Genomic DNA, 26,716 nt, shown 5'->3' with positions numbered 1-26,716 from the left:
CGGTGCAGTTTGTTGGACCAGAACGACCGGTTTCTCTAAATTAGAACTCCAGATGAGGGTCAAACAGCACCTCAGATGAGATCAGAACAGGCAGGTAGGGCAGACAAGTTCAAATATGCACATCTCTGAGCTTCCAACTAGACACCAGATGACTCAGTAATGGAATGAATTTTATTAAAGGCTGATACTGAACTGAATTGCACAAAAAGTCCAATTGCTTCAATGTATGAACTTCATTCCTGGCAACAATCACTTCAGTTCCTGCAAACAAAGGAAACAGTTTATGAAAGCAAAAGTACATTTCTCAAAGGAAACACATTGGAACTTTGTGAAATAAGTTTTGGCATTTAATGTTTTATAAACAATTTGATCTCAATCCTATGGCAGGAAGTGGCAATCTTCTGGGACGTCAGATTTTGGTTTCTCCCCTTCTCCTTAAGGCAGCAACCACAAACACCAGCATCCAAGATGTGCAGGGGATGGGTTAGGTGCCCAACCCATTAAAACCTGTGCTGCAACATCTGTATTTAACTCCCGCTATGCCCAAGTGAACCCTTTCACTTAAAGTAAATTTATTATGAAGATCTTGGGAGAAATTTTGCAGTCAATAAGTAAAAACATTTCCTTGTGGATTTGTGACAGATTTCTGTTCCAGAAACAGAAACATGCAGTAACAGTGACATTGCCTTCACAACTGGGCAAAACAAAATTCTCCTTTTCACTAGTTTTATTACTTTGCAGAAATGCAGATTCCAAAACAGTACATGTCCCTGAGAATATTTCATTCAATGCTACGAAAGGCACAGAGGGCCAATTAGTAGGTAAAAATTGATTGGATTGAGCAAGAAATGTAGATAGAAAAAGTTAGATCCCAGAGTCATGGGCAGCACAGCTCAGTTTAAAATGTTATACTTCGTTAGCATTTTCCACACATCTGCCTGACCTACTGAATTTGTTGACTCTGGTTATGGTACCTGATCTCCTGTCTCATTGGACAGTACAGTAGCATAAATGCTTTAGTGATTGAAATTCAGGATTCTGTTCCTGACACCACAGAGTTTGTACATTCTCCCCCATGACTGTGGGGAATAAAACCATCGAGTTCAGGCACCATGGTACTTCACAAACTATGTTGACACATGACCAACAGTTGTCCCACTGGCCTTCTCCCACATTCCAAAGACATGCAGATGAGTGTTAGTAAATTTTGGGCTTGCTATAATGCCACTGGAAGTGTGATGACACTTGTGGGCTGCCCCCAGCAAATCCTTGAACTGTGGTGGTCATTGATGCGAATTGGACATTTCACTGTATAATTTAATGTACCTGTGATAAGGCCAATCTTTATCTTCTTAACAGCACAGATCTGGTAGTATTAAGCTGGGTTACAATGTTTATTTACCTAAACAGCAGCTTCCATTTCTAACCTTTGAATTCTGGAGATTTTGTCTATTGGGAAAGATTTCTCGGAGATACAGCCCAGTAACAGGCCCTACCAACCTAATGAGTCCAGACCACCCAATCACTTATGTAGAAGTTAGAGAGACAGCACAGGGCCTTACAGCCCAATGACGCCACACTGCCCAGCAAACCATTGGTGCTGCAATTAGGCTAGGTTAAATCAATCAGCTGGCTAACTGATACACCTTTGGAAAATAGGAGACTGGAGCACCCAGAAGAAACCCATGGGGTCATGGGGAGGACTTACAGACAACTGTGGGAACTGAACCTGGGTCACTGGCGCCGTCATAGCATTATTCTAGCTGCTGCACTATAGGGTGGAGCTTGAGGGGAGAATGGAGGAAACAGGAGGGATTAAAAATGCAAAAGTGCAAGCTGAACTAAAAATGCTTGGAGAGCCGAGTGAATTACAGAATCCCAGCATCTTTTAACTTCAGCTTTTTGCTTCTATTGCACATCGCACTGCATCTCACTTGACATCTCAATAGCGAGAACCATCAAGAAATTAAATAATTGCCAGGAGAAATAAAACAGAGTTTGGTGCTCTATGGAATTGGCACACAAGAATGAGGGGAGAATTGTTTGAGGTATACCCCTCAGTATAGGGAGGGTAAATGCAAGCTGTTTTTGTCTACCGAGGTTGGGTGAGAGAACCAGAGATCAGTTAAGGGTGAAATGTCCAAGGAGGATTTCTTCGCTCAGTGGATGTTGAGAGTGGAACAAGCTGCCAGTGGAAGTGGCAGTTTTGGACTTAAATGCAACATTGAGAAGTTTGGATAGATAAATGGATAGGAGGAAAATGATGCAAGTCAATGGGACCAGGCAGAGGAACAGTTCAGCATGGAGATGGGCTGCAGTGCCTGTCTGTGCATTTAGCACCGATTCTTATTGCACTGACCATAAAGAGCTTCAAATATCATGTCAATGAGTGCCAACTCATTGCGTGCTGGTCCATTGGGAATCAGCAAATATTCCCATTGAGGTCAATTACAGCTGAAACTCAGTCACATCCACAGGTACTTCAGTAAACAACATCACTGTAAAAATCAAAATCAGGTTTATCACCAGCATGTGACATGAAATTTGTTAACTTAGCAACAGTCCAATGCAATACATAATCTAGCAGAGAAAAAATAAAAATAATAAGTAAATCATATGAATTAAAAATGATTTTAAAATATGTAAAAAAAACATGTAAAATGTATATGTATATTGAATAGATTAAAAACATGCAAAAAAACAAATATTAATATTAAGGATTCAATGTCCATTTAGGAATCGGATGGCAGAGGGGAAGAAGCTGTTCCTGAATCGCTGAGTGTGTGCCTTCAGGTTTCTGTACCTCCTACCTGATGGTAACAGTGAGAAAAGGGCATGCCCTGGGTGCTGGAGGTCCTTAATAATGGACACCGGGTTTCTGAGACACCGCTCCCTGAAGATGTCCTGGGTACTTTGTAGGCTCAAGGTGGAGCTGACTAGATTTACAACCTTCTGCATCTTCTTTCAGTCCTGTGCAGTAGCCCCTCCATACCAGACAGTGGTGCAGCCTGTCAGAATGCTCTCCATGGTACAACTTAGAGGTTTGAGTGTATTTGTTGACATGCTAAATCTCTTCAAACTCCCAAGTATAGCTGCTGTCTTGTCTTCTTTATAACTGCATCAATATGTTGGGACCAGGTTAGATCCTCGGAGATCTTAGTGCCCAGGATATTGAAGCTGCTCACTGTCTCCACTTCTGATCCCTCTATGAGGATTGGTATGTGTTCCTTTGTCTTACCCTCCCTGAAGTTCACAATCAGCTCTTTCATCTTACTGATGTTGAGTGCCAGGTTGTTGCTGTGGCACCATTCCACTAGTTGGCATATCTCACTCCTGTACACCCTCTTGTCACCACCTGAGATTCTACTAATGGTTGTATCATCAGCAAATTTATAGACGGTATTTGAGCTACGCCTAGCCACACAGTTGTGTATATATAGAGAGCAGAGCAGTGGACTAAGCACACACCAGAGGTGCACCAGTGTTGATCGTCAGTGAGGAGGATACGTCATCATCAATCCACAGCCGGTGGTCTTCCGGTTAGGAAGTCGAGGATCCAATTGCAGAGGGAGGTACAGAGGCCCAGGTTCTGCAACTTCTCAATCAGGATCATGGGAATGATGGTATTAAATGCTGTAGTCAATGAACAGCATCCTGACACAGGTGTTTGTGTTGTCCAGGTGGTCTAAAGCTGTGTGGAGAGCCACTGAGATTGTGTCTGCCATTGACCTATTGTGGCGATAGGTCAATCATCAAAACTGGCAGACCCCAGACACTGCCATCAAATTTCCAAATGGCCAAAGAACATACCTCGTTGCATTTCTCAATTCACAATAGCACATTTCTTATTGTAATTTATAGTTTATGATGTTTATAGTTAATGCACTGCTGCCACAAAACAATTATGACATGCCAGTGATACTTAACCCATGTCTGATAACAGTTGAGGATCACAGAAGTACAGCATGGAAACAGGCCTTTTGGCCCATCTAGTCTGTGCCAAACCATTTAAACTGCTTATGCCCATTGACATACACCCAGACCATAGCCCTATCACCCATGTGCCTATCCAAACTTCTCTAAAAGCATTGAAATTGAGCTCGCATGCACCACTTGTGCTGGCAGCTCGTTCCATACTCGTGACCCTCTGTGGAAAAAGTTTCCCCTTATTCATACCTCGCAAGCAGGTTCGGCAACTACCTCAGCATCTGAGAGAGACTCCATCCAGCAAAGTTCTTCTTCAGCCAAGTCATCTTGCTTTCTTTTGCTCCCCTTGCCATGTGGTTTATTTGGTGATCTTCTGATTTCTGAAACCAATTATGAAATTAGGAAATATGAGCTATACAGTTTACAATTACTGTATTAATATTCATACAAGCACACCCTTTTTAATAGAGGGCACTTAAGGATTCAGGCTTAAGTGAAAATAATTGTACAATGAGAATTGTGCTCTAGAGAATGTCCAACCTAGCCCCCATTCCCTCAAGGGAGAAAACCCAATCAGCACTTGTCAGCCAAGGAAAGCGACCTTTTCCAATTTCAGCTGGATATGGAAACAAAGATCACTGCAGTAAATTGCACAACATGGGAGCTGCTGAGAGGCATCAGCTAGAATTTAATCTTCTCACGTAGTAAAAGTGTCACTGTTAAATTAATATGCATTCACAGACTTTCAATACTTACTTGAAATGCAATAGCTTAATATACCCAAAGCGCAAAGCAAATTTATTAAACTAAAATATCATCACGTATAACCCTGGGATTCATTTTCTTGTGGGTTTTCACAGTAAATACAAAGAAATAATAAAATTAATGAAAAAGCCGCACACAAGAAAAACACAAATGTGCAAAGTAGACAAGATGTGCAAATATAATAAAAACAAGCAAAATAATAATAGTGTATTAAGAAATAGAGAACATGAGATGATAAGTCCATAGGCTGTGGGAACAGTTTAATGATGGGCAAGTTGAAGGTATACCCTCTGGTTCAACAGCCTGATAGCTGTTTCTGAAACTGGTGAACCCAAGTCTTCCTCCTATGTAATGTAGATGAGGAAAATGACACAGACGTTACGTTTTCCTGCCAACTATTAAATACTAATTTAATAAATTAGGTCAACTGTTAAGTCTTCTCACCAAGTAGCAAGATGTCTTTAAGGACTCAACCAAGTTCACCAATTTCATTGAAGTTGACTTTACAAAGAATCAGACAGTGGCTCACATCACTTCCCCCCCCCCCCCCCCCCCGGATCCATTATGATATTTCCAAAAAAAAAATCACCTGCCCATAAGAAAAAGGCTTTGGATACTGCCAAATCCAAAAAAACATTCATTCTACAATTCTAAAGCACCCTTTTCTTCTGTGAAAATCTGGTTCCTACATTAAAGTTATTTGTACCACAAAACGTGGAAAAATGAAAAAGGCATCACTGGGTGGTGGGGTAGAGGCATCTCAAAAGGTGGTGTGAGGTGCTCCTTCCCTCCACCAGTCTGCAGTCACCCTTGGGCAAGGTATAGCACCTGCTTAGTGCCCCCGCCCAGTCACAATCACATGAAGCCATGGGCGCAGGCAGTGGATGGCCACATGAACAGCTGATGCTTTTCACAAGTCCTTGTGATGCGACCACTGAGGCCAGGCAGACAGTCTCTGAAGAGTATTGATAATGGCAGTAGTCACCCATCTGGTAAAAACACTGCTCAGAAGGCAATGGCAAACCACTTCTGTAGAAATATTTGCCAAGGCCAATTATAGTCATGGTAAGACCATGATCGCCCACATTATACGAATCAGCATAGAGTGTCATGATATTCCTCATCATCTTGAAGGACCAATCCATATTTAAGATGTTATATTTCTAATTCTCTAGAAGTCTATTTAAATGTGAAAGGGTTTGTTTCACTTATTGTTTTCTAGAGTACTAGAGCACAGTCTACACCTATCAGCCCTCAATATTGTGCCTATCTTCTAACTTACTCGAAGATTTAACCTTTCCCTTCCACAGAGCCCTCCATTTAAGGCCCTCCCTGCCACAGCTACAACTGACACAAGTACAAATAAAATTCTGGGAATATTTTATATAAGTGTTTCATATTTCTAGCATTATCACATTTTTTGTAATTACTTCATTAATGCACCTGTAATTTCACACTACTGAACAAACGGTCTCAAGCTGAATTTTAAAAGTTATTAATGATCTACATCTATACTAAATCAACAGTGTAGCAGTTAGCGAGGTGCTATTACTGCTAGGATGTTCTAGTACTCAGTTCAATTCTACAAGGAGTTCGTGCATTCTCCCTGAGACCGCGTTGGTTTCCTTTGGGTCCTTCTGTTTCCTCCCACAGTCCAATGACAGACGATCAGAAGGTTAGTAGCTCATTGTAAACTGTCCCATGATTAGGCAAGGGTTAAATTTGTGGGTTGCTAGGCAGTACAGTTCATTGGACCAGAAGGACCTGGCCCAATCTGTATCTCTAAATAAATAAATCTTTTCAAAATTCTAGCTAACCTGGAAAGAGAAAAATTACTCCATCTCCTCAAAGGCAAATATTATAATACAAAATCACAACAGTCCAACTGCAGATCAATGTTTGATTAGAATAGTTTAGGGAAAGTATATATACAATATGTTGTAATGTGTATAGATGCCAGGAGATGTATTCTTTACACTGATGGGTGCATGGGACACCCTACCAGGGTGTCTGGCAGAGGAAGATACATTATGGGCACCTGAGCTCTTAGGTGAGCACATGGATGGTAATAAAACTGGAGGGCTATGAGAGGAAAGAGGGGCGAGATTCAACTTTGTAGGTTAAACTGTTGGCACAACATTGGTCAAAGGGCCTGCTTTGTGCTATAATTCCGTGCCCCAAGCCCTCCAAATCTGAGATAAATAGATGCACTCACCATCTGAAATGTCACCTTGGCCCAGGTCTCTTGCCACAGGAAAGCCAAGTCTCCCTTGTATTCTGCTGGGAACAACCGCAAAAAGCAACCGAGCCAATAGGCTTAGGCGTTTCCTGACTGTGCACCAGCGTCTTTCCGGGAACAGAAACGAGTCATCGGTCCTCACTTCTTCCACAGCTGGAGTGGAGATGGTCCCCCTCAACAACCTCCGAATCACTCCACACTAGAAAACAAGTTTTACACAAGTAGGAACCTCAGTTATATCCAAGTTATTCAAAAACATAATAGACTCTGATCCTGCTCCTCAGCTTGTGGAGGTGACCTTGACCCACTGCAATTTGTCTACTGCTGAAACAGGACTATGGCAGATACCACCTCCCCGGTCCTGCACTCATCTCTGGACCAACCTGGACAGTATAGACACCTGTATCAGATTTGTTTATTGACTACAGCTCTACCTTCAGTATTACAATTCCAAGAAAACATCAGAGCTCTGGACCCTGGAAATGCCTGCCTTTCAACTGGACCCTCAATTTCCTAACCCACAGACCAGTCAGGAAAGATGTGCAGTGACACCATCACCACAGTTGTGTTAAACACTGGCTTTGCTCTAGAGTTACACCATCAAACCCCCCCCCCCCCACTCCATTCCCTGATTAAATGGCTAAATTCTGCTCCAATATAATCTACAAGTTTGCAGATGACATCAAAGTAGGTCACATCTCAAACGATGAGCTGGAGTTTAAGGAGATAGAGAGTGCAAGTGACATGGTGTCATGACAACCACTTTTCATTCAATGTCAGTAAAACAAAAGTTGGTCATTGGCTTCAGAAACCAGGGTTTTGGATGGCAGTGCACATGTTTCTGTCTACACCAATGGTATGAGGTTGAGGACTTCAAGCTCCTAGCAGTAAATTTCACCAATAGCTTAGAGGTGGAAATGAGAAATGCTGGACAGCTAGCACCATTTCCTAGGACAGCAATGACTGAGGGGTTTTATTTTGTAAAGTGTGGTTGGCAAAGGACAGGTATTGCAATTGATAATGCACCAGCACCAGTCATAGGGCAACTCATTTCATATTTCCTGTTTAACAAGTCAACCTGTCCTGTCCGCTACACACAGTACACTCGCTTCACATTTTTTGTCCACTCCAGTCAGCCTCAGAATAGAGGACCATCCATTTGGAACAGAGATGAGGAGGAATTTATTTAGCTAGAGTGGTGAATTTATGGAATTTGTTGCCACAGGCAGCTGTGGGGGCCACATCACTAGGTATATTTAAGGGAGAGGTTGACAGATTCTTGATTAGGAAGGTGTTGAAGGTTATGGGGAAAAGGCAGAAGATTGAGGCCAAAGGAAAATTGGATCAGTTGTGATGAAATAGCACAGCAAACTCAATGGGCCAAATGGCCTATCTTATGGTCTATTCTTCAGGTATCAGAAAAAGAAATTATCATCTTGATTCCAAGCAATCCCTTTCCCCATAACCCATACTTTTATTGGTGATTGGAGGAAGGTTTAGCTGGGGGTGAAGGAGGAGGTGAGGAGTGAATGCTTGAGGCAGTTTTTTTTTAAACTTGAAGAACAGAAGTAGATGGAATGTGTTACCAGGGGTGCTGGTAGAGGCAAATACCTTAGGAGCATTTATGAGTTTCATGGGTAAAAGAAACGAAGGGTTATGTGCGAGGGAAAGGTTAGATTAACCTAGGAGTAGGTTAAGGGTCAGAACAACACTGTGGGCCGAAGGGCCTATACAGTGCTGGATTGTTCTGTTCTTTACCACTTCTCCCTCACCCACCTATTATAGGTCAGACAGTGTCAGTGAAAAGTCAACAGTTCTTATCTTCAAGGTGAAGAGTAGACTCGAGTTCATCTCCCCAGAGACACCGTCTGACCCACTGAGAGTTTGTGACATTCTGGCTTCTGCCCCCTCTTCCAGTCCTAATGAAGGGTCTCGGCCCAAAACATTGACTGTTTACACCTCTCCATAGATGCTGCCTGACCTGCCGAGTTCCTCCAGCATTTTGTGTTGCTCTGGATTTCCAGCATCTGCAGAACTACTTGAGTTTTAACCTTTCTCCCACCCAAGCATTTGGATTTTCTGTCAGATACTCTTTTCCATTTAGTAACTTTAGTCCAATTCCCTTGTTCCAACATTTAAACAGATCCTCTAGTTTCAGGGTTCAAAGAAAATTATTAAAGTACATATTTCACCATGACTCCCAAGATTTTCTTGTAGATATTCACAGAAAAAAAAATCAGAGAAATAGGCAATAAAAAAACAAGAAAAATAATTATAATCACAAATAAACAGAGCATGAGATGAAGAGCCATTGAAAGTGAGTCCACAGGTTGTGAGAACAGTTCAGTGTATGTGGGTGAAGTTGAGCAAACTTCTCCCCTTTGGTTTAGGGACCTGATGGTTGAGGGGTAATAATTGCTCCTGAACCTGGTGGTGCGAGTCCTAGAGCTCCTGTACCTCCCTGATGGCAGCAGTGAGAAGGGAGCATGTCCTGGGTGGCGGGGTGAAGCTAACACCCCAACAGCAGACATCAGACACTGAGCGGTTTTTGCAGGAGGAGCTCAAGACGTGCAGAACTAATGTTTAATACAACTGCACTACATAAGAAATGTTGGCTCATATGCACTTCTAAACTATGAGACAGCGTTCTGCTGAGAAAAGTGAACTGGCTGTGGAAAGTGAGAGCACGTGGTGGTTGAGTGTGGAGGAGACTCCGAAATTGCCATACCAGGTACCTCAGCGGCGCGAACACTCCGGACAACCGGCTCCACAGAGTGGGCGGCGGGGAATCCCCAACACATTCTACCTAAACACAAACAGCAGAGATCAGCGGGGAAGAAGGTGATTTGGACGATGTCGGCTCATCAACTCTACCCTACCTCGCCCTCGCCAGGCCGGCCATTCCCCCGTACAGTCATTTCGCCAATATGGAGCTCCTGCGGGACGGGAATTTATCAGCCGCACAGCGAGATACACGTGCGCCCACGGCAGGGCCAGATAGAGTTAAAGAGACAACGCATTACCTATAAAATTCCTTTAAAAATCCCCCCACCCCCAGTCTCCATTTCCACCGACCGGCACAATGATCGGAGTCTTTCCAAGCTGAGAGAACGAACTTTCCTCTCCTCCTCTTAATCTTCCCTCAAGTTGGATAGGATTCGTTTCGTCTGTGACAGGAAAGGTGGTGGAGATGTGCACATTGAAGTTAGTGGACTGAGGGAGTGCTGAACAGGGAAGAGCAATGGAGTTGGAGCACAGCAACGGCCCCATTCGGCCCATCACATCAATGCTGACGCCTTTGTCCATTTGCTCATTCTTTTTGCCCGCATTAGGACTTAGTCCTTATGTAAGTAAAGTTATTATTGAAGTGCTTTACAATGGGATAAAAGTACAAATATGAAGATAAAATAAAAATAAACATGAAAATAAAAGACAAAAAGATGTTAGAAGTGAGGTTCAATAAATAGGTTTTGAGCTGCTGTTTGACATGTTTGGAATTCTATAGTTTAGGGGTGTAGTTCAGAAAAAAACTGACCTGCCAATCATCTTTTGTTTAAATTTAAGAGGACTGCAGAAGATCTGAGAGGCCAAACAGGATTCTAAAATGAAAATGATTCTGTGATGTACTCAGGACCCAGATCGTTAAGAGCTTTAAAAACAAGTAAGGGAATTTTAAAATCAATTCTAAAAGATAGGTTGCCTCTTAAGCATGGTGTTTGTATCTGATTCCAACAGCTCCTCTGGAGAAATTTATTTTTCATAGAAGGGTTTACATAGTAGAGAGCAGTTTCCAGTTCCTGCGTGTCAACATCTCTGATGTCTCTGTCCTGGGTACAACATATTGAGGCAGTTACAAAGAAGGCACGACAGCGGCTATATTTCATTAGGAGTCTGAGGAGACTTGGTATGTCACCAAAGACACTCACAAATCTCTACAGATGTACTGTGGAGAGCATTCTCACTGGCTGCATCACGTCTGGACTTGGGTGGGGGGGGGGGGGAACGGGCACGGCACACGATTGGAAAAAGCTGCAGAAAGATGTAAATTCAGCTGGACAGATCATGGGCTCTAGCCTCCCCAGCCCCTCGGACATCTTCAAAACGTGAGTGCTCAAAAAGGGCATCACCCATGACTACCATCACCCAGGACATGCCCTCTTCTCTCTGGGACAACCAAGGAGGAGGTACAGGAACTCTGAAGACACACACTCAACATTTCAAGAACAGCTTCTTCCCCTCCACCATATGGTTTCTGAACAGACAATTAACCCATAAACACTGCCTCAATATTTTTTCTTTTTTGCTCTCTTTCTGCACTACTTATTTAATTATATATATTTAATATTTTTTATTATTCTGTGCTAAAATGTACTACTGCCACAAAACAACAAATTTCAGGACATATGCTAATGATTTTTCCCTTTATTTATTGAGATACAGTGCAGAATTGGCCCTTCCTGTCCTCCGAGATGCGTTGCCCAGCATCGCAGATATAACGCTAACCCTGGGCACTTCTGATGACTGGAATTGAGAAGAGTGTGGGGCAGTCTCATTGAAACCTACTGAGTGTCGAAAGGACTAGATAGGGTGGATGTGGAGAGGATGTTTCCTATAGTGGGGATATCCAGAATAGAGGGCACAGACTCAAAATTGAGGGGCAACCTATTAGAACAGAGGTAAGGACAAAAATTTTTAGCCAGAGAGTCGTGAATCTGTGGAATGCTCTGCCATAGACTGTGGTGGAGGTCAAGTCTGTAGGTGTATTTAAAATGGAAGTTGATAGTTTCCTGATCAGTCAGGGCATCAAAGGATATGGTAAGAAGACATGTGTATGGGGTTGAGTGGGATCCGGGATCAGCCATGATGGAATGGCAGAACAGATTCGATGGACTGAATGGCCTAATTCTGTGCCTATGCTTTATGGACTTCTGGGCCCCTACCATTAACCAATGGGTCCATAGACCCCAGGTTGGAAACTCCTGCCCTAGCTTAAACATGGGACAAATTATAATGACCAATTAACCTACCTAATGGAACATTTTTTGAACTGTGGGAGGAAACTAGACCACCCGGAGAAAACCCTCACAGTCATGGGGAGAACATGCAAATTCCTCACAGGCAGTGGCAGGAATTGAACTTGGAACTGTAAAACATTGTGCTGACCACAACGCTATTAAACCTGATTCTGATCATCTGGAATGTACTACCAGAGGAAGTATTTGAATAAGATAAAATCATGGTGTTTTAGAAGCATTTTGATACTTAAAAAGACAAGACATGCAGGAAAATGTGATCAGTGTGAATAGGCAAAAGGTCAAACTTTCACCCTGAAACGGCTCTACGAGGAGCCCACCTTCAGAGCCAAGTTTGGAAAACCCCCAGACAGAGCAGCCAGCAAGTTGGAGTGGTGGTGTTCATATTTTTTAATCCATTGCTGGCCCTGAATGAGTCTGCAAGAACCCCAAACTTGCTGACAAACACTGGAAATTACAGATATAAATGCTGGAAGTTAATTTGTTGCAGTTAGCATAATGCTGTTACAGTCTGAGGCATCGAAGTTTCAGGATTCAATTCCAGCATCTTCGGTAAAAAAGTTTTGTCCATTCTTCCTGTGTGTGCATGGGTTTCCTCTGAATGCTCCAGTTTCCTCCCACAGTTCAAAGACATAGCAGTTTGTAGGTTAATTGGTCATTATAAATTGTCCTGTGATTGGGCTACGGTTAAGTAGGTTGGTTGCTGGCTGGCACAGCCCATTGGGCTAGAAGGGCTTGTTCTGCAATTTATCTCTAAATAAAATAAAACTGTCTGCACTTTTGCTTGTTAGGTATTTGAAAAGGGAAGGAAGTGTCTCTGACTCACATCAGTCCCTGGTCGTTGGGCCTCCTCTTTAATGAAGAGGGAATGACTGCCTGACCCAAAACAGACAGATTGCATATTTTTCCCCCAGTATGAGTCAATGGGCTTCAGTGGAACTTGGATCTTCCTGTGACCTTGGTCATCAGAGCATACTCAGCAAAACACCTGGAAACCACGAGCTACAACTTGAAGATATGGTCATTGGGAAAATTGCTGGCAGCTTTTTGAGCAGATGTTGATATTTTTGCCAAACAAACTCAAATGCTGAATTGTAATTTCCACATAGAACATAGAACACTACAGCACAGCCCAGGCCCTTCAGCCCACAATGTTGTACCAACCTTGTAACCTACAGTATCTAACCATTCGCTCCCACATATCCTTCTATTTTCTATCACCCCTGTACCTAAGAGTTTCTGAAATGCCCTTAATGTATTTGCCTCTGCCATCACTATTTGCAGTGCGTTCCACGCACCCATTATTCTGTGTATAAAACTTACCTCTGAAAATCTCCCCTGTACTTTCCTCCAATCACCTTAAATTTAAACCTCCTGGTATTAGCCATTTCAGTCTTTGGCTATCCACGTGTAGCTCTATCAAATCATCTCACATCCTCCTTCACTCTAATGAGGAAAGCTTTAGCTCATGCTCCCTATCCTCTTACACATGCTCTCTAATCTAGATCACTTTGGAAAAGATCTACTGTTCCACGTGAATGTTTTACTTCAAAGCATACAATTGTGATTGAATAACTATTAAAATCAGCAAAGAGCTGTTAGAAAATTATATCCATTAACTAATCAAACAAAAATGTGGGGAAATCTGAGAATATTTCCTGCTGTTTTCTCTGCACATGTTATACAATAAAGTAACACCTAGACTATTGACATTTCATGAAAGATGCTTATTAGTAAATCATTTAAAATCTTTGCATAGTTGAAAACATTCCATGAGTGTTATTGCTGACAGTGGTAATTAACTGACATTGTGTGACGAGGGTTAGGGTGAGGAATAAAGGAAGTAGAATAATTCTGGTTCAATCCTGAATCAATGTGTCAAAAACAGTCATTCTCTTATAACTATACCTGGTTCCAACTACTACCAGTTTACCTCAGCACTCAGTGGAGAATCGATGACCAGATCCTGTTCCTACAGATTCTACTCAAGAGTCCACAACACAATGTTTCTCAGCATCATGACACGTGCGCCTCTGCCCTACTCCACTACACATTCCTCATGTCTTCCTAAGGAAGGGAAGGAGCGAGAGAAGAGGAAGAATTAAAATAACATTTTAAATCATAGAAAACCTGCAGATGTTGAAAATCTGAAATGAAAACAATAAATGTTAGCCATGCAGCTTCTGTGGTGTGAGGAACTGATTGAAAATATTTCCATGATTTTATGGTGGAAGAAACATTTAAGATGGGATGAAGTTTATCTTTTAATAAGCCTTTGAGCACTTTCCAGAAGGGAGCTTTTGAAAAAGGCAGTTTGCTCGCCGGGTGGTGTCTGCTATGATGTTTTTCGTGCCTGTTTCTTTGTCCTGAAAACATACAAGTCTTGCAGTGATGGTAAACTTTCCATCGGAACTTCTACCTTTTCCTAACCACAGCATTTCTCTCCTGTTTATGTCCCCCATACCTTTAGTCCAAGGGCTTTTAACCCGGAGTACATGGATAGATTCTAGGGTGTCTGGGAACTTGGATGGGAAAAAATTAACACTTTTATTTTCACAAACTTTATTTTCACTTACTGAAATTTAGCATTTCCTTCAACTAGGAATATGGGCAACAAACCACAGTAGTATTAGCAGTACCTGTGACTTTGTTGTGTCGTTATGTGTATACATAATAAAGATCCAAAGTTCCCAGTGTGCAATATGTATGATTCATCCGGAACTGGAAGTGATGTTGGTGAACGGGTCACGCAGACACACACATATTCATGGCAGGCAGGAGGCCCCGAGTAAATCGTGGTCAAGCTGACGCCATGACTGTAGTGTTCTGTAACTAAAATAGTTCTGGCATTCTTACCCATGCAAGTTTGTCTTTGTTAAAAGAACAAACATGGCATGGTATCAGAAGTCCGCATGAGGTAAATGAGTACCGCGAGTGGCTGAGAGAGACGTTGGTTCTTTTTTTTTTTAAATAATTTTTTATTGCATTTTTAAATGATTACAAAGTATGAAAAAACAATGTATATAACCCATACCCCCTCCCCTTAACCCCTCCCCCCTAACTGCCCTATAGAAAAAAAAGGAGGAAAAAGTTGTGGCAAGCAAGGGCCAGTGAAGCAACAGGGCACATTGTCTGAAGTTCATCGGATTTACTAAGACAATAGCAGTTAGGGTGCCCAAGAAAGCCTGTCATGTATGAGCTAAGTTCTCCCATGCCTATGCAGTTTATCCGAGAAAAATACGCTAGATCAAGGCAGGTCTACACAGGCGCGTGGACGTCTGCGAGTGAGACTGGTGGGAAGAATTTAAAAGGAGAAAGCTTTTTCTTCAGCAGTTTGATCGAGGCAGGACTGTGCAGACACATGGACATCAGTGAGTTAGATTGGCGGGAAGAATTTCAAAAGATGACAGTTTTATAGAGCGGGCTACAGAGTAAAGGGAGTCAGAGTAGAAGGCCTTTGGCTCAACGGGGCTTTGGCAATAATAGGTCGAGGTAAAGGAAGTTACTTATGCAGAATAGGAAGCAGAAGTATGTCTGTGAGGCCACTGTTCTGTACTGGGTGTCAGATGTGGGATGTCCGGGAGACTCACAGCCTCCTAGATGGCTACATTTGCACCAGGTGCATTGAGCTGCAGCTCTTTAGGGACTGAGTTAGGGAACTGGAGATGCAACTCGATGACCTTCGTCTGGTCAGGGAGAGTGAGGAGGTGATAGGGAGGAGCTATAGGCAACTAGTCACACCGGAACCTCAGGAGACAGATAAGTGGGTCACAGCCAGGAGAGGGAAGGGCAAGAGTCAGATACTAGAGAGTACCCCAATGGCTGTCTCTGTTAACAATAAGTACTTCTGTTTGAATACTGTTGGGAGGGGATGACCTACCTGGGGGAAGCAATAGTGGCCTTGTCTCTGCCCTGTAGCTCAGAAGGGTAGGGAAAGGAAGATGATGGCAGCAGTGATAACTCTATAGTTAGGGGGGCAGACAGGCAGTTCTGTGGATGCAGGAAAGAAACACAGATGGTAGTTTGCCTCCCAGGTGCCAGGGTCTGGGATGTTTCTGATCACATCCAAGATATCCTGAAGTGGGAAGGTGAACAACCAGAGGTCATGGTACGTATTGGTACCAAGGACATAGGTAGGAAAGGAGAGGAGGTCCTGTAAACAAACTACAGGGAGTTATGAAGAAGCTGAGAAGCAGGACCACAAGGGTAGTAATCTCAGGATCACTGCCTGTGCCTTCAACAGTGAGTATAGGAATAGAATGAGGTGGAGGATAAATGCGTGGCTGAGAGATTGGGGCAGAGATTCAGATTTCTGGATCATTGGGACTTCTTTGGGGGCAGGCGTGACCTGTACAAAAAGGACGGGTTGCACTTGGATCCGAGGGGGACCAATATCCTGGCAGGGAGGTTTGCTAAGGCTACTGGGGAGAGTTTAAACTAGGACTGCTGGGGGGGAACCAAACTGAAGAGATGGAGGAAGGGGCTGTTGGTTCACAAATAGAGAAAGCTTGGAGACAGTGTGAGAGGGAATATAGACAGGTGATAAGAGAAGGGATCTCAGACTGATGGTTTGAGATGTGTCTATTTTAATGCAAAGAGTATCATGAACAAAGCGTAAGTGCTGGTTTGGATGTTGTCTTTTGTACTTTTGTATAAACTGTAATTAGAGTAAGACAAATCTTTCATTCCAGTAACCCAAGTGTTTCACTCCATACTCCTCGAAATAAGGAACACTATATAATTTATTTACTCCTAATTTGAATTTGTACCATGGTGCATCAGCATTTTTGTGGTTTCTTGGCAGTTAGAGGCTATTTTGGTTCTTATTGTCCTGCAGGATGTTCTGAATTTAAAATAGCTCAACTGGGTACAAATATCGCAAATCTAGTATATTGTCAAAGATTACGTCAATGTGATCATTTAGTTCATTCATAAAGACATGACTTTCATCGTTAACAGCTCAAACCAGTTTTTGATTACTTTAGACAGCCTCTGAAAGATCTGTTAGCAACAGTGAAAAGATTGATGCCAGCAACATTAGAAAAAACTCACTGAAACTCTGAGAAAATAAACTTGCACCATTATTCAGTGTTTATCATTCATAGCAAGTTAAGTTTCAACATGTTTTCACACACAACCTCAGAACTCATGAAAAAATAAAAATTGGCAGTTCAACACATTTCATCCTAATGCGGATGACAACTTCTGTAAGAACATTGTCACCAAACACAGGGAATACTTAATTGGCAGTCAAGATTGGATCCAAAGATAATGATTTACATCCTGTGTTCAATGAGCAGTTCCATTTTCATGCGACTCAAACATTCAACCTATCAAGCCCATGCTAACTCACAGAGCCACATTCCCACACAAAATTTCCCCCATACCCTATTCTCAACACATCTCCATCCACAAATTACTATGGGTAATGTATAGCTTCTAATTGATCTATCAACTTGCATTTCTTTAGGATGTGAGAGCAATCTTGAGAACCCTGTGGAAACCCATGCAGTCACAGGGAGAACATGCAAACTCCACAGAGTCAGCACTGAGTCGAACCCATGTTATTGGACCCAAAATCATGCTGAAGTTGGATTATTTAGAGCAGGGATTCTCAATCTTTTTATGGTATGGACTCATTTGTCAGTCTGGAGAAGCCGATGGACCCTTCTCAGTATAATATAAAATACACATGATTACAAAAGAAACCAATTCAAGTCAAGTCACTTTTATTGTCATTTCTACCATAACTGCTGGTACAGTACATCGTAAAAATGAGACAACGTTTTTCAGGACCATGGTGTTACATAACACAGTACAAAAACTAGACTGAACTATGTAAAAAAAACACTCAGAAAAAAAACTACACTAGACTACAGACCTACCCAGGACTGCATATAGTGCACAAAACAGTGCAGGCATTACAATAAGTAATAAGCAGGACAATAGGGCAGTAAGGTGTCAGTCCAGGCTCTGGGTATAGAGGAGTCTGATAGCTTGGAGGAAGAAACTGTTACATAGTCTGGTCGTGACAGCCCAAGTGCTTTGCTACCTTTTCCCAGATGGCAGGAGGGAGAAGAGTTTGTATGAGGGGTGTGTGGAGTCCTTCATAATGCTGTTTGCTTTGCGGATGCAGTGTGTAGTGTAAATGTCTGTAATGGTGGGAAGAGAGACTCCGATGATCTTCTCAACTGACCTCACTATCCGCTGCAGGGTCTTGCGATCAGAGATGGTGCAATCTCTGAACTAGGCAGTGATGCAGCTGCACAGGATGCTCTCAATACAACCCCTGTAGAATGTGATGAGGATGGGGGGGGGTTGGTGGGAGATGGACTTTCCTCAGCCTTCGCAGAAAGTAGAGATGCTACTGGGCTTTCTTTGCTATGGAGCTGGTGATGAGGGACCAGATGAGGTTATCCGCCAGGTGAACACCAAGAAATTTGGTGCTCTCAGCGGGGAGTGGTTGCTCCGTGCCCTCCTGAAGTCAACAACCATCTCTTTTGTTTTGTTCACATTCAGAGACAGGTTGTTGGCTCTGCACCAGTCCATTAGCTGCTGCACCTCCTCTCTGTAAGCTGACTCATCGTTCTTGCTGATGAGACCCACCACGGTCATGTCATCGGCAAACTTGATGATGTGGTTCGAGCTGTGTGTTGCAGCACAGTCGTGGGTCAGCAGAGTGAACAGCAGTGGACTGAGCACACAGCCCTGGGGGGCCCCCATGCTCAGTGTGATGGTGTTGGAGATGCTGCTCCCAATCTGGACTGACTGAGGTCTCCCAATAAGGAACTCTAGGATCCAGTTGCAGAGGGAGGTGTTCAGGCCCAGTAGGCTCAGCTTTCCAATCAGTTTCTGAGGGATGATTGTGTTGAATGCTGAACTGAAGTCTATGAACAGCATTCGAACGTATGTGTCTTTTCAATTGATAGTAATTTATCAAAATATTTTTTAAAAATCTGTGATATAGCAATATATGTGCTTCTTTATTAACGCATTAAATAACAGGACTATACATTTCAAATATAGGCAAATTAAAAATAAATTTTAATAAATTTTAGACAGATCAGTATAAAGGCTAAATTTCAGAATGAGGTTAGTGAAAAGAAAAAGTACAATTTTTCCCATATAAGTTCATGGAATCTACTTATGGACCACCAATGGGTTGATGGACCCCAGGTTAAGTACCCATGATTTAGGGTGCTCTGAAGGACATCACATCTATGTTGAAAGACATTCCCTGTTGGGTTTATTTCTGTGACTCTCACCTTCCAGAGTTTCTTGGTGCAGATTGTAGCTGCTGTGAAATCACTGTTCCTTGATCCTGGGCCCAACATCTTATGCAATCATGAAGAGGGCACGCAAGTGGTGATAAGTCATCAGGAGTTTCAGGAGATTTGATATGTCATCAGGGAAGCTGATTGTGAATTTCTATAGATGTACCATGGAGAGCATTATGACTGGTGGCATCACTGTCTGGTATGGAGGCTGCAACATACAGGACTGGAAAAAGCTGCAGGGTATTGTAAGCTCAGCCAGCTCTATCATGGGCACTCACCCTCCCAGCAGTGAGGACATTTTCAAAGTCAATTCTGCAAGAAGGTGATATCCATCATCAAAGACCCTCACCATCACCATTCAAACCATGTCCCCTTCTCATACTGCCCCCTGGGCACTACAACAATAATTGAAGGTCTTCCTCACCCAACCTGGTGCCTCCTTCTCCAGTATTGAGAGAAGCCTGTACTGGGGTCCTTCCCCACAGAGCCCTTGCAGTGGGTGCACCAAGCTTCAGTTTGTCCCTATGTACAGTAATGGGTGGCAGAGGTGAGAAATTGTTCATAATCCACAAACACTGTCATTGAGTTGCTGTCTTCACTTTAAGTGACGGCGTCTGACGTAATGATATCAGTGTAAGGCGACTGCACATAAAATGACCCTTGCGAGTTTTATTCACAAAATCCTTCAATTCAGCACATATACCCGCAAACCTGGAATGTGCGATTCCTCCACGGTCATCTCATGGGCTGGCAGACCATCAAGTTTCGAGCAGATCAAAGCCATTGAACTCTCAGCTGCATTTGATGCCCATCCCTGTGGATCTTTGGGCACAGCCCATAGGTTAGAGAGTTGTTTGTCACACAGCTCCTCAGGATAAACCATGACACAGGCCCTTGAATCTTCTCCGAGAATAGCTTTAAGACCAACAGTACAAACACTGACTGTGTAGACAATTACCATGCCTTAGAGTGCATATCATATAAGAGTTAACCTGGGTCAAGCCAGACCTGAGTGAAAAGGCATTATTACCCTGTGTGTATAAATAAAGATCAAAGCTGATGCCAATACATATTTGGCAGATTAGTCTTCAATCAACTATGCACCAGTTTATTATTAAATGGATGTTAATATCATTTCCATGCTGCTCCCTATGGGACTTTTAATGTAAATGAAAGGTCAGAGAGCAGGCAAAATGTTCCCAAATTCCAAACATTCTTAAATGGATCTACGCACCCTATGACATTTTCAGTAATGAAGGGTGTGCCATAACTTTATTTTGGTTCCAATGTGTTTACCACTATGCACCTTGTCCAGATGATGACCTAGTTTATTTTGCATTTTGAAGTTCAAATTACAAAATACAGTCCAAGATGGGTCTCTAATTAATCATTTTCTTTCAATCTTCTTCATTTGTTAAAATGAATGAATACTGAATTGCAAAGGTTTCAACTTAAAAAAATACATCGACAAATAAAACACTTTCAGCAAGTCCTGGTTCTGTATTTCAGAATCAGAATCAGGCTCAGGCTTATTATCACCAGAATGTGATGTGAAATTTGTTAACTTAGCAGCGGCAGTTCAATGCAATACATAATCTAGCACAGAGAGAGAGAAAAAAATAAATAGAATAAAACATAATAATAAATAAACAAGTAAATCAATTATATATTGAATAGATTATTGAAAAATGTGCCGACACGGAAATACTGTATATTAAAAAAATGAGGTGGTGAATCTCTAGAGTTCCACCTCAAAGGGTTGTGAAGGCTTGATTTAGGTGATATCTAAATAAGAGATAGATAAATCTGGGAAAGATACTACAGAAGTCTGAAAGCATGTACAACCAGGCTCAAATACAGCTGCTATCCCACTGTTATTAAACTATTAGATGGTTCCCTCTTACAAAATATTGGTCTTTTGTCCTCACAATCCACTTCATTATTTTCTTGCACCTTATTGTATCCCTGCATTGCATTTTCACTCTAATTGTTACACTTTATTCTGCACCCTGTTATTGTTTTACTGCGTATTGCATCTATACTTACCTTCATAAGTTCATCACCCCGAATGGGGCACAGGCAGCTCAGCAGAGTCCTCTGTCCTGGGCCAATCCTTCACCGTGTCCCCCGGCGTAGCCCATCTTCTTGGTGCATCCTTCATCTCCCAGGGATGAGGTCTTTGGAGCTTCTGTTGGTGTTTTTAAAAGGATGGGGTTGCTAGCCTCATGACCAACCCTCCTCTTTTCACAGCTGGGCTTGGGACTGTCCATGGTGAAGTTAATTACATCAATGTAATAATTTGATCTGTATGCATAGTATACGAGACAAGCTTTTCACTGTATTTTGGGTACCTGTGGCAAGTCCAGTTTTGAAAATGAGGACTCAAAGTTCAAAGCAAGATTCATGACTCAAGCATAATCAGAATCATATTTATTATCACTGGCATCTGTCAAGAAATTTGTTAAGACCATAAGATGTAGGAGCAAAATTAGACCACTAAGCCAATTGAGTCTGTTCCAGCATTCCATCATTCTGCCTTCTCCCTGTAACCTTTGACTCCTGTACTAATCAAGAACCTATCAAGCTCCACATTAAATATACCCTATGACTTGGCCTCCACAGCCGTCTGTGGTGATGAATTCCACAGATTCACCACCCCTTGAATAAAGGAATTCCTCCTCACCTCTATTCTAAAGGAGTGTCCTTGGATTCTGAGGTGCACCCTCTGGTCCTAGACTCACCCACTATAGGAAGCATCCTCTCCATGTCCACTCTCTCTAGCCTTTCAACATTTGATATGTTTCAATGACACCCACCATTCTTCTAAATTTTTGCAATTGTTTTGTGGCAGCAGTACTGTGCAATAGATAAGACAAAATACTATAAGTTACAATAAGAAACACAAAAATAAATAAGTAGTGCAAAAACAGAGCAAAATGGTTGATCATGCTTACTGACACAGAGGTTGGTTGGAGGTCGGGGGAAGGTGGTTTGCCCCTGCTCCCAGTTCCCTGTTGGTACTTGTGAATTAAAACAGTTGTGGTGTCTGCATCTAAATGAGAGCTAAATGGATTTGGCAATTCCTGGAGGCTGCCCTCAGCACATCCTCAGACTGGGTTGGTCATGTAAACAACACATCTCACTGTACAGTCTGTTTCGGTGTTTGGTTGTGAACTTTAATACACCTGAAACCTCACAATAGTCAGTGAATCCATCCTTCCAGTCTCCCAGATGCTGTCTGCATGTACAAAGTCAGGCATTTGCTAGCTGCGAAACACCAGTCATAAATAAAGTGTGTTATAATTAACAAACTCAATTCAACTAGATAATAGTTTACTCTTTAGACTATTAAAAGCATCACAAATTACATTTGTCACAAAGATAAAGCCCGTTGTATCTGTAGTTGCACTGCAATGTGGGGATTGGCCATTTGGACTTAATTTCACCATAATCGACCAAAATGTTACTAAAGAACTTGAAAATGAAATGTCTCCTGAATACAGAAGACTAGTAATCATTCTCACAGTCCTGGTAAACATCATCCTTCTTTTGTTAACAGAACTGAACAACGTACAGTCGCAATTTCTTTAATAAAATGTATGGTGAGGGTATGGGACGATCTGCTGATGGAAGTGGGTTTGATTGCACTACTTAAGAGAAGTCTGGATATGCACATGGATCTGAGGGGTATGGAGTCTGGATACGCACATGGATCTGAGGGGTATGGAGGGCTATGGGCTGGGTGCAGGTTGACGGGACTAGGTAGAATAACAGTTCGGCATGGGCTAGATGGGCTGAAGGGCCTGTTTCTGTGCTGTAGTGTTCTTTGACTCAAGGATTTGTTTGTTATTTTTCTGAAGTTTAAAATTGTGTAAAATTAATCTCAACATTGAAAGTTTCTGCTTTGATAGGCTGTCAGGAATGTGGGATTTACACCTTATTTCAGAACTTTGGTTTTCTTTTAGATGCTTTGCAGCTTTGTAAACCTGCTTAAAATTTCACTTGTGGGCATTTTGTATTGGTTAAATTTGCATGTAAACAATGTAGGAAGTACTGCACCATGGACTACTTCTGTAAAATTAATTTTTGAGAATATACATAATAAATACAGTAATACCAACAGGATGCAGCACCACCCTCATTCACTGTAAGAAGCACATCAGTCAAATTAGTAACACACACAAAATGCTGGAGGTACTCTGCAGGTCAGGCAGTGTCTGTGGAAATGAATATGTGTTTATTTACTGAGCTACAGCACAGAATAGGCTATCTGGCTCTCAGAGCTACGCCACCCAACAGTCCCCCAGTTAAATCCTAGCCTAATCATGGGAAAGTTTACAATGATCCTGTCTTTACATAGTGGGAGGAAACTGGTGCACACAGAGGAAATCCACGCAGTACGGGGAGAATATACAAACTCCTCACAGGCAATGATGGGAATTGAACTCAGGTCACTGATACCGTAACCACTGTTCTATCATACCACCCTAAACAATTGATGTTTTGGGCCAAGACCCTTCATCAGATTTTCGAGCATCTGCAGAATTTCTTGTGTTTAATAAAATTAGTAAGTTTAGTGAGTTAGTAAGTTTACAGATATCATGAAGGCAGTTGGAATAGTGGATAGTGTAGAAGGTTGTCATTAGTTACAATGGGACATTGACAGGATGCAGAGAAGTGTGAAGTGACTCACTTAGAAAGATTGAACAGTCCTCTCTGTTCGCCATACAAAGCCATGAGAGCCATGCTTGTGAGAGCCATGCTATGTTTGCTGTCCAGTGCCCACCATGACACACCATGGAGCTGGGTAGCTGGGCATCCTGAAGACACACCAGGTTTGACTTGCACAGTGCCTCCCAGATGCCTTTCTTTGACTAGTTTGGACAACCGAATGTCATTAGACATCAAAAACGTGGGACTATGAACACCAGCCACCAATGCACAGGGAAGCCGTGGGGTGATTGTTGGGGCAGAAGTGAGGAGGAGCAGCCTTGGTAGGAAAGGTCTTTATTTTTGGGACTCAAAGGGACATTACTGCTCCTTGTAGCTGCATGATGGAAAGGTGTTAGTCATTGCTCAGAGGAGTTCCTCTTCTCCCCATTGTGAGATCTAAAAGGCAAATAATAAAACCTCACTCAAGCTCTTAAAGACACCAGGTGCACTCATTTACCATTCATGACTGAGGCTTTGGGGTGAATATCGTCAATATATACAACAATCTGTTCTGATATAGGACCCAGACCTATCTGATCTGCTCTGTAGTTCACAAGGCCTTCTATATCAGTGGAGAAAGTTTTAAATTTGCTAAATGTTATTGCACTATTAATTACTTCTCAGTTATTTAGCAAAAGTAATCTGAAGGACTTGTGATATTTTTGCCATTAGGTAAGATTAGGGCTCTTATCCTTATACCCTGCACCACCAGGTCACACCCAGTGACTTCCGTGAAAATTGTAAGAAGGTTCAGTGGACAAGGGGAATAAATCACTTCTCTTCATAAATAACTTCCTTTATTGCTTTAATTACTCACTCCCTCTCTCCTGTTATCTATTCTGTAGTCAAACCTCTCATCAGTTTTGTGGCCCTCATTATTCCAGAATGAACCCAGGTTTAACTGATCAAAGTTCAAAGTAAATTTATTATCAAAGTAACTTCTATGTCACCATATACAGTCCTGAGATTCATTGGGGGATGAAAAAGGACCTGAACTGTAAGCTCTGTGGTCAAAAGGAGACACTTGCCCATATACTGCCCAGGTGTAAAAGAGCTCTAATTCAAGGGCGGTATAGGTGGCGCCATGTTAAGGTGCTGCTGGCTCTTGCTGACACACTAGAGTGAGAGAGATGCAAGAAGAGGACGGCTGGCACAGATTTGAGAAAGGCCATCACCTTCATCAAAGAGGGAGCCAGGCCTTTCATAACCAAACAACAAAAGCCAAACCTGCTGCTAACAGCCAGGTCCTGGGAGATGAGGTCCTGGGTGGGAAGGAGGCTGCAGTTCCTGGAGGTGGTGCACACAACCCTCCGCCCGGACATTGTGTTTTGGTCAACTGAAGACTGGAAAATAATTCTGGTTAAGCTGATGGTACTATGAGAGGAGGGATGGGAAGAGGTCCATGAGAGAAAGGCCTTGAAGTACCAGCCCTTAGTGCAGGAGTGCAAAGACAAGGGATGGCAGGCATGGTTGTTCCCTGTGGAGATCAGTTGCAGAGGTTTCCCAGCCAAATCAGCATGGCGGTTGTTGTCAACTCTGGGCCTGGATGAAAGGAGCAAAAAACAAACAGCTCATAGGATGGGAGAAGAGGCAGAATGAGCCTCTTGTTGGATTTGGAGTAGGCGAGAGGAGGGAAGCTGGAAGCCAGGAGCAAACGGGCAGTGATTTGGCCACCACTGCCGGCCCACCAACTGGAGAGTGTCGTGGTTAAGGGTCAAGATACTCTGTGAAGATTGGGAACCACCTGATGACATCTGCTGCTGGCTGAAGGCAATGGTTACCTCATAAGGTATCTGGAGAATGCACCCTAACAAGTGTATGTAACAAGATTCACTTTCTCATGGGCATACTCAATAAATCAATGTAACAATAAGCATAACTGAATCAATGAATGACTGTCCAACCTAGACTTTCAACCAGCGTGCAGAAGACAATAAACTGTGCAAATACAAATTAAAACATAGTAATAATAATAATAATAATTATTATTATTATTATTATTATCATCACCATTGTCATCAAATAAATAAGTAAATAAATAAATAAACAAGCAATAAATATTGAGAATATGAAATGTAGAGTCCTTGAAAATGATTCCATTGGTTGGAAACATTTCAATGATGGGGCAAGTGAAGTTGAGTGAAGCTATTCCCTTCTGTTCAAGAGCCTGATGTTTGAGGGGCAGTAACTGTTCCCAACCCTGATGCTCTTGTACCTCCTTCCTGATGGCAGCAGTGAGAAGAGACATGCCCTGGATGGTGGGGACCCCTGATGATTAATGCTGCTTTCCTGCAACATCACTTCTGTAGATGTGCCCAGTGGTGGGGAAGGCTTTACCCGTGATGGACTGGATCGTATTCAGAATCAGAATCAGGCTTTCAGACCCTACCAATAGAGATTAACCAAAATCAATTCAATGAATGGAACAAAATGTTATCAAGATATATATGGCAAGGTAAAAGGCCTAGAGTTCATCTCAAGACATTTCAATTAGCCATGGAAAAGGGGGTTTGGGGCCTACCTTCTCTTAGAGATTACTTCCCATCCCCATACAGGCAATTTTGGCTGATAACAACCTACAAAGTTACATAAATACTATTGATAACCCATGGGTGAAATGGACTCTTAAAATATGGAAAACTATTATAAAAGAATATAAACTAGAGGGAGATATGGCAATTCTTAAATGGTGTGCATATGACTTGGATTTTACGCTGAATAAACTGGATGCTAGATTTAAGGACTGGACAGCTAAAGGAATA

At 42.3% G+C, this 26,716-nt stretch overlaps 1 protein-coding gene across 1 annotated transcript; it reads right to left on the bottom strand.

Annotated features, from left to right (window-relative positions):
• Positions 1-4,094: 4,094 nt before the first annotated feature.
• org (oogenesis-related gene) lies at positions 4,095-13,328 on the bottom strand. Its single transcript, XM_059990784.1, has 4 exons — positions 13,288-13,328; positions 9,667-9,733; positions 6,908-7,130; positions 4,095-4,307 (listed from the first exon to the last, which is right to left on the bottom strand). Exons 2-4 carry the CDS (start codon positions 9,730-9,732, stop codon positions 4,171-4,173), a joined length of 426 nt encoding a protein of 141 aa, XP_059846767.1. The 5' UTR covers position 9,733; positions 13,288-13,328; the 3' UTR covers positions 4,095-4,170.
• Between the last annotated feature and the right edge of the window lie 13,388 nt (positions 13,329-26,716).

This window comes from Hypanus sabinus, chromosome 16, assembly GCF_030144855.1.
Source record: "Hypanus sabinus isolate sHypSab1 chromosome 16, sHypSab1.hap1, whole genome shotgun sequence".
Classification (NCBI taxonomy): Eukaryota; Metazoa; Chordata; class Chondrichthyes; order Myliobatiformes; family Dasyatidae; genus Hypanus; species Hypanus sabinus.
Note: the sequence above shows the minus strand (reverse complement) of the source record. Positions and strands in the feature narration are given on the sequence as shown.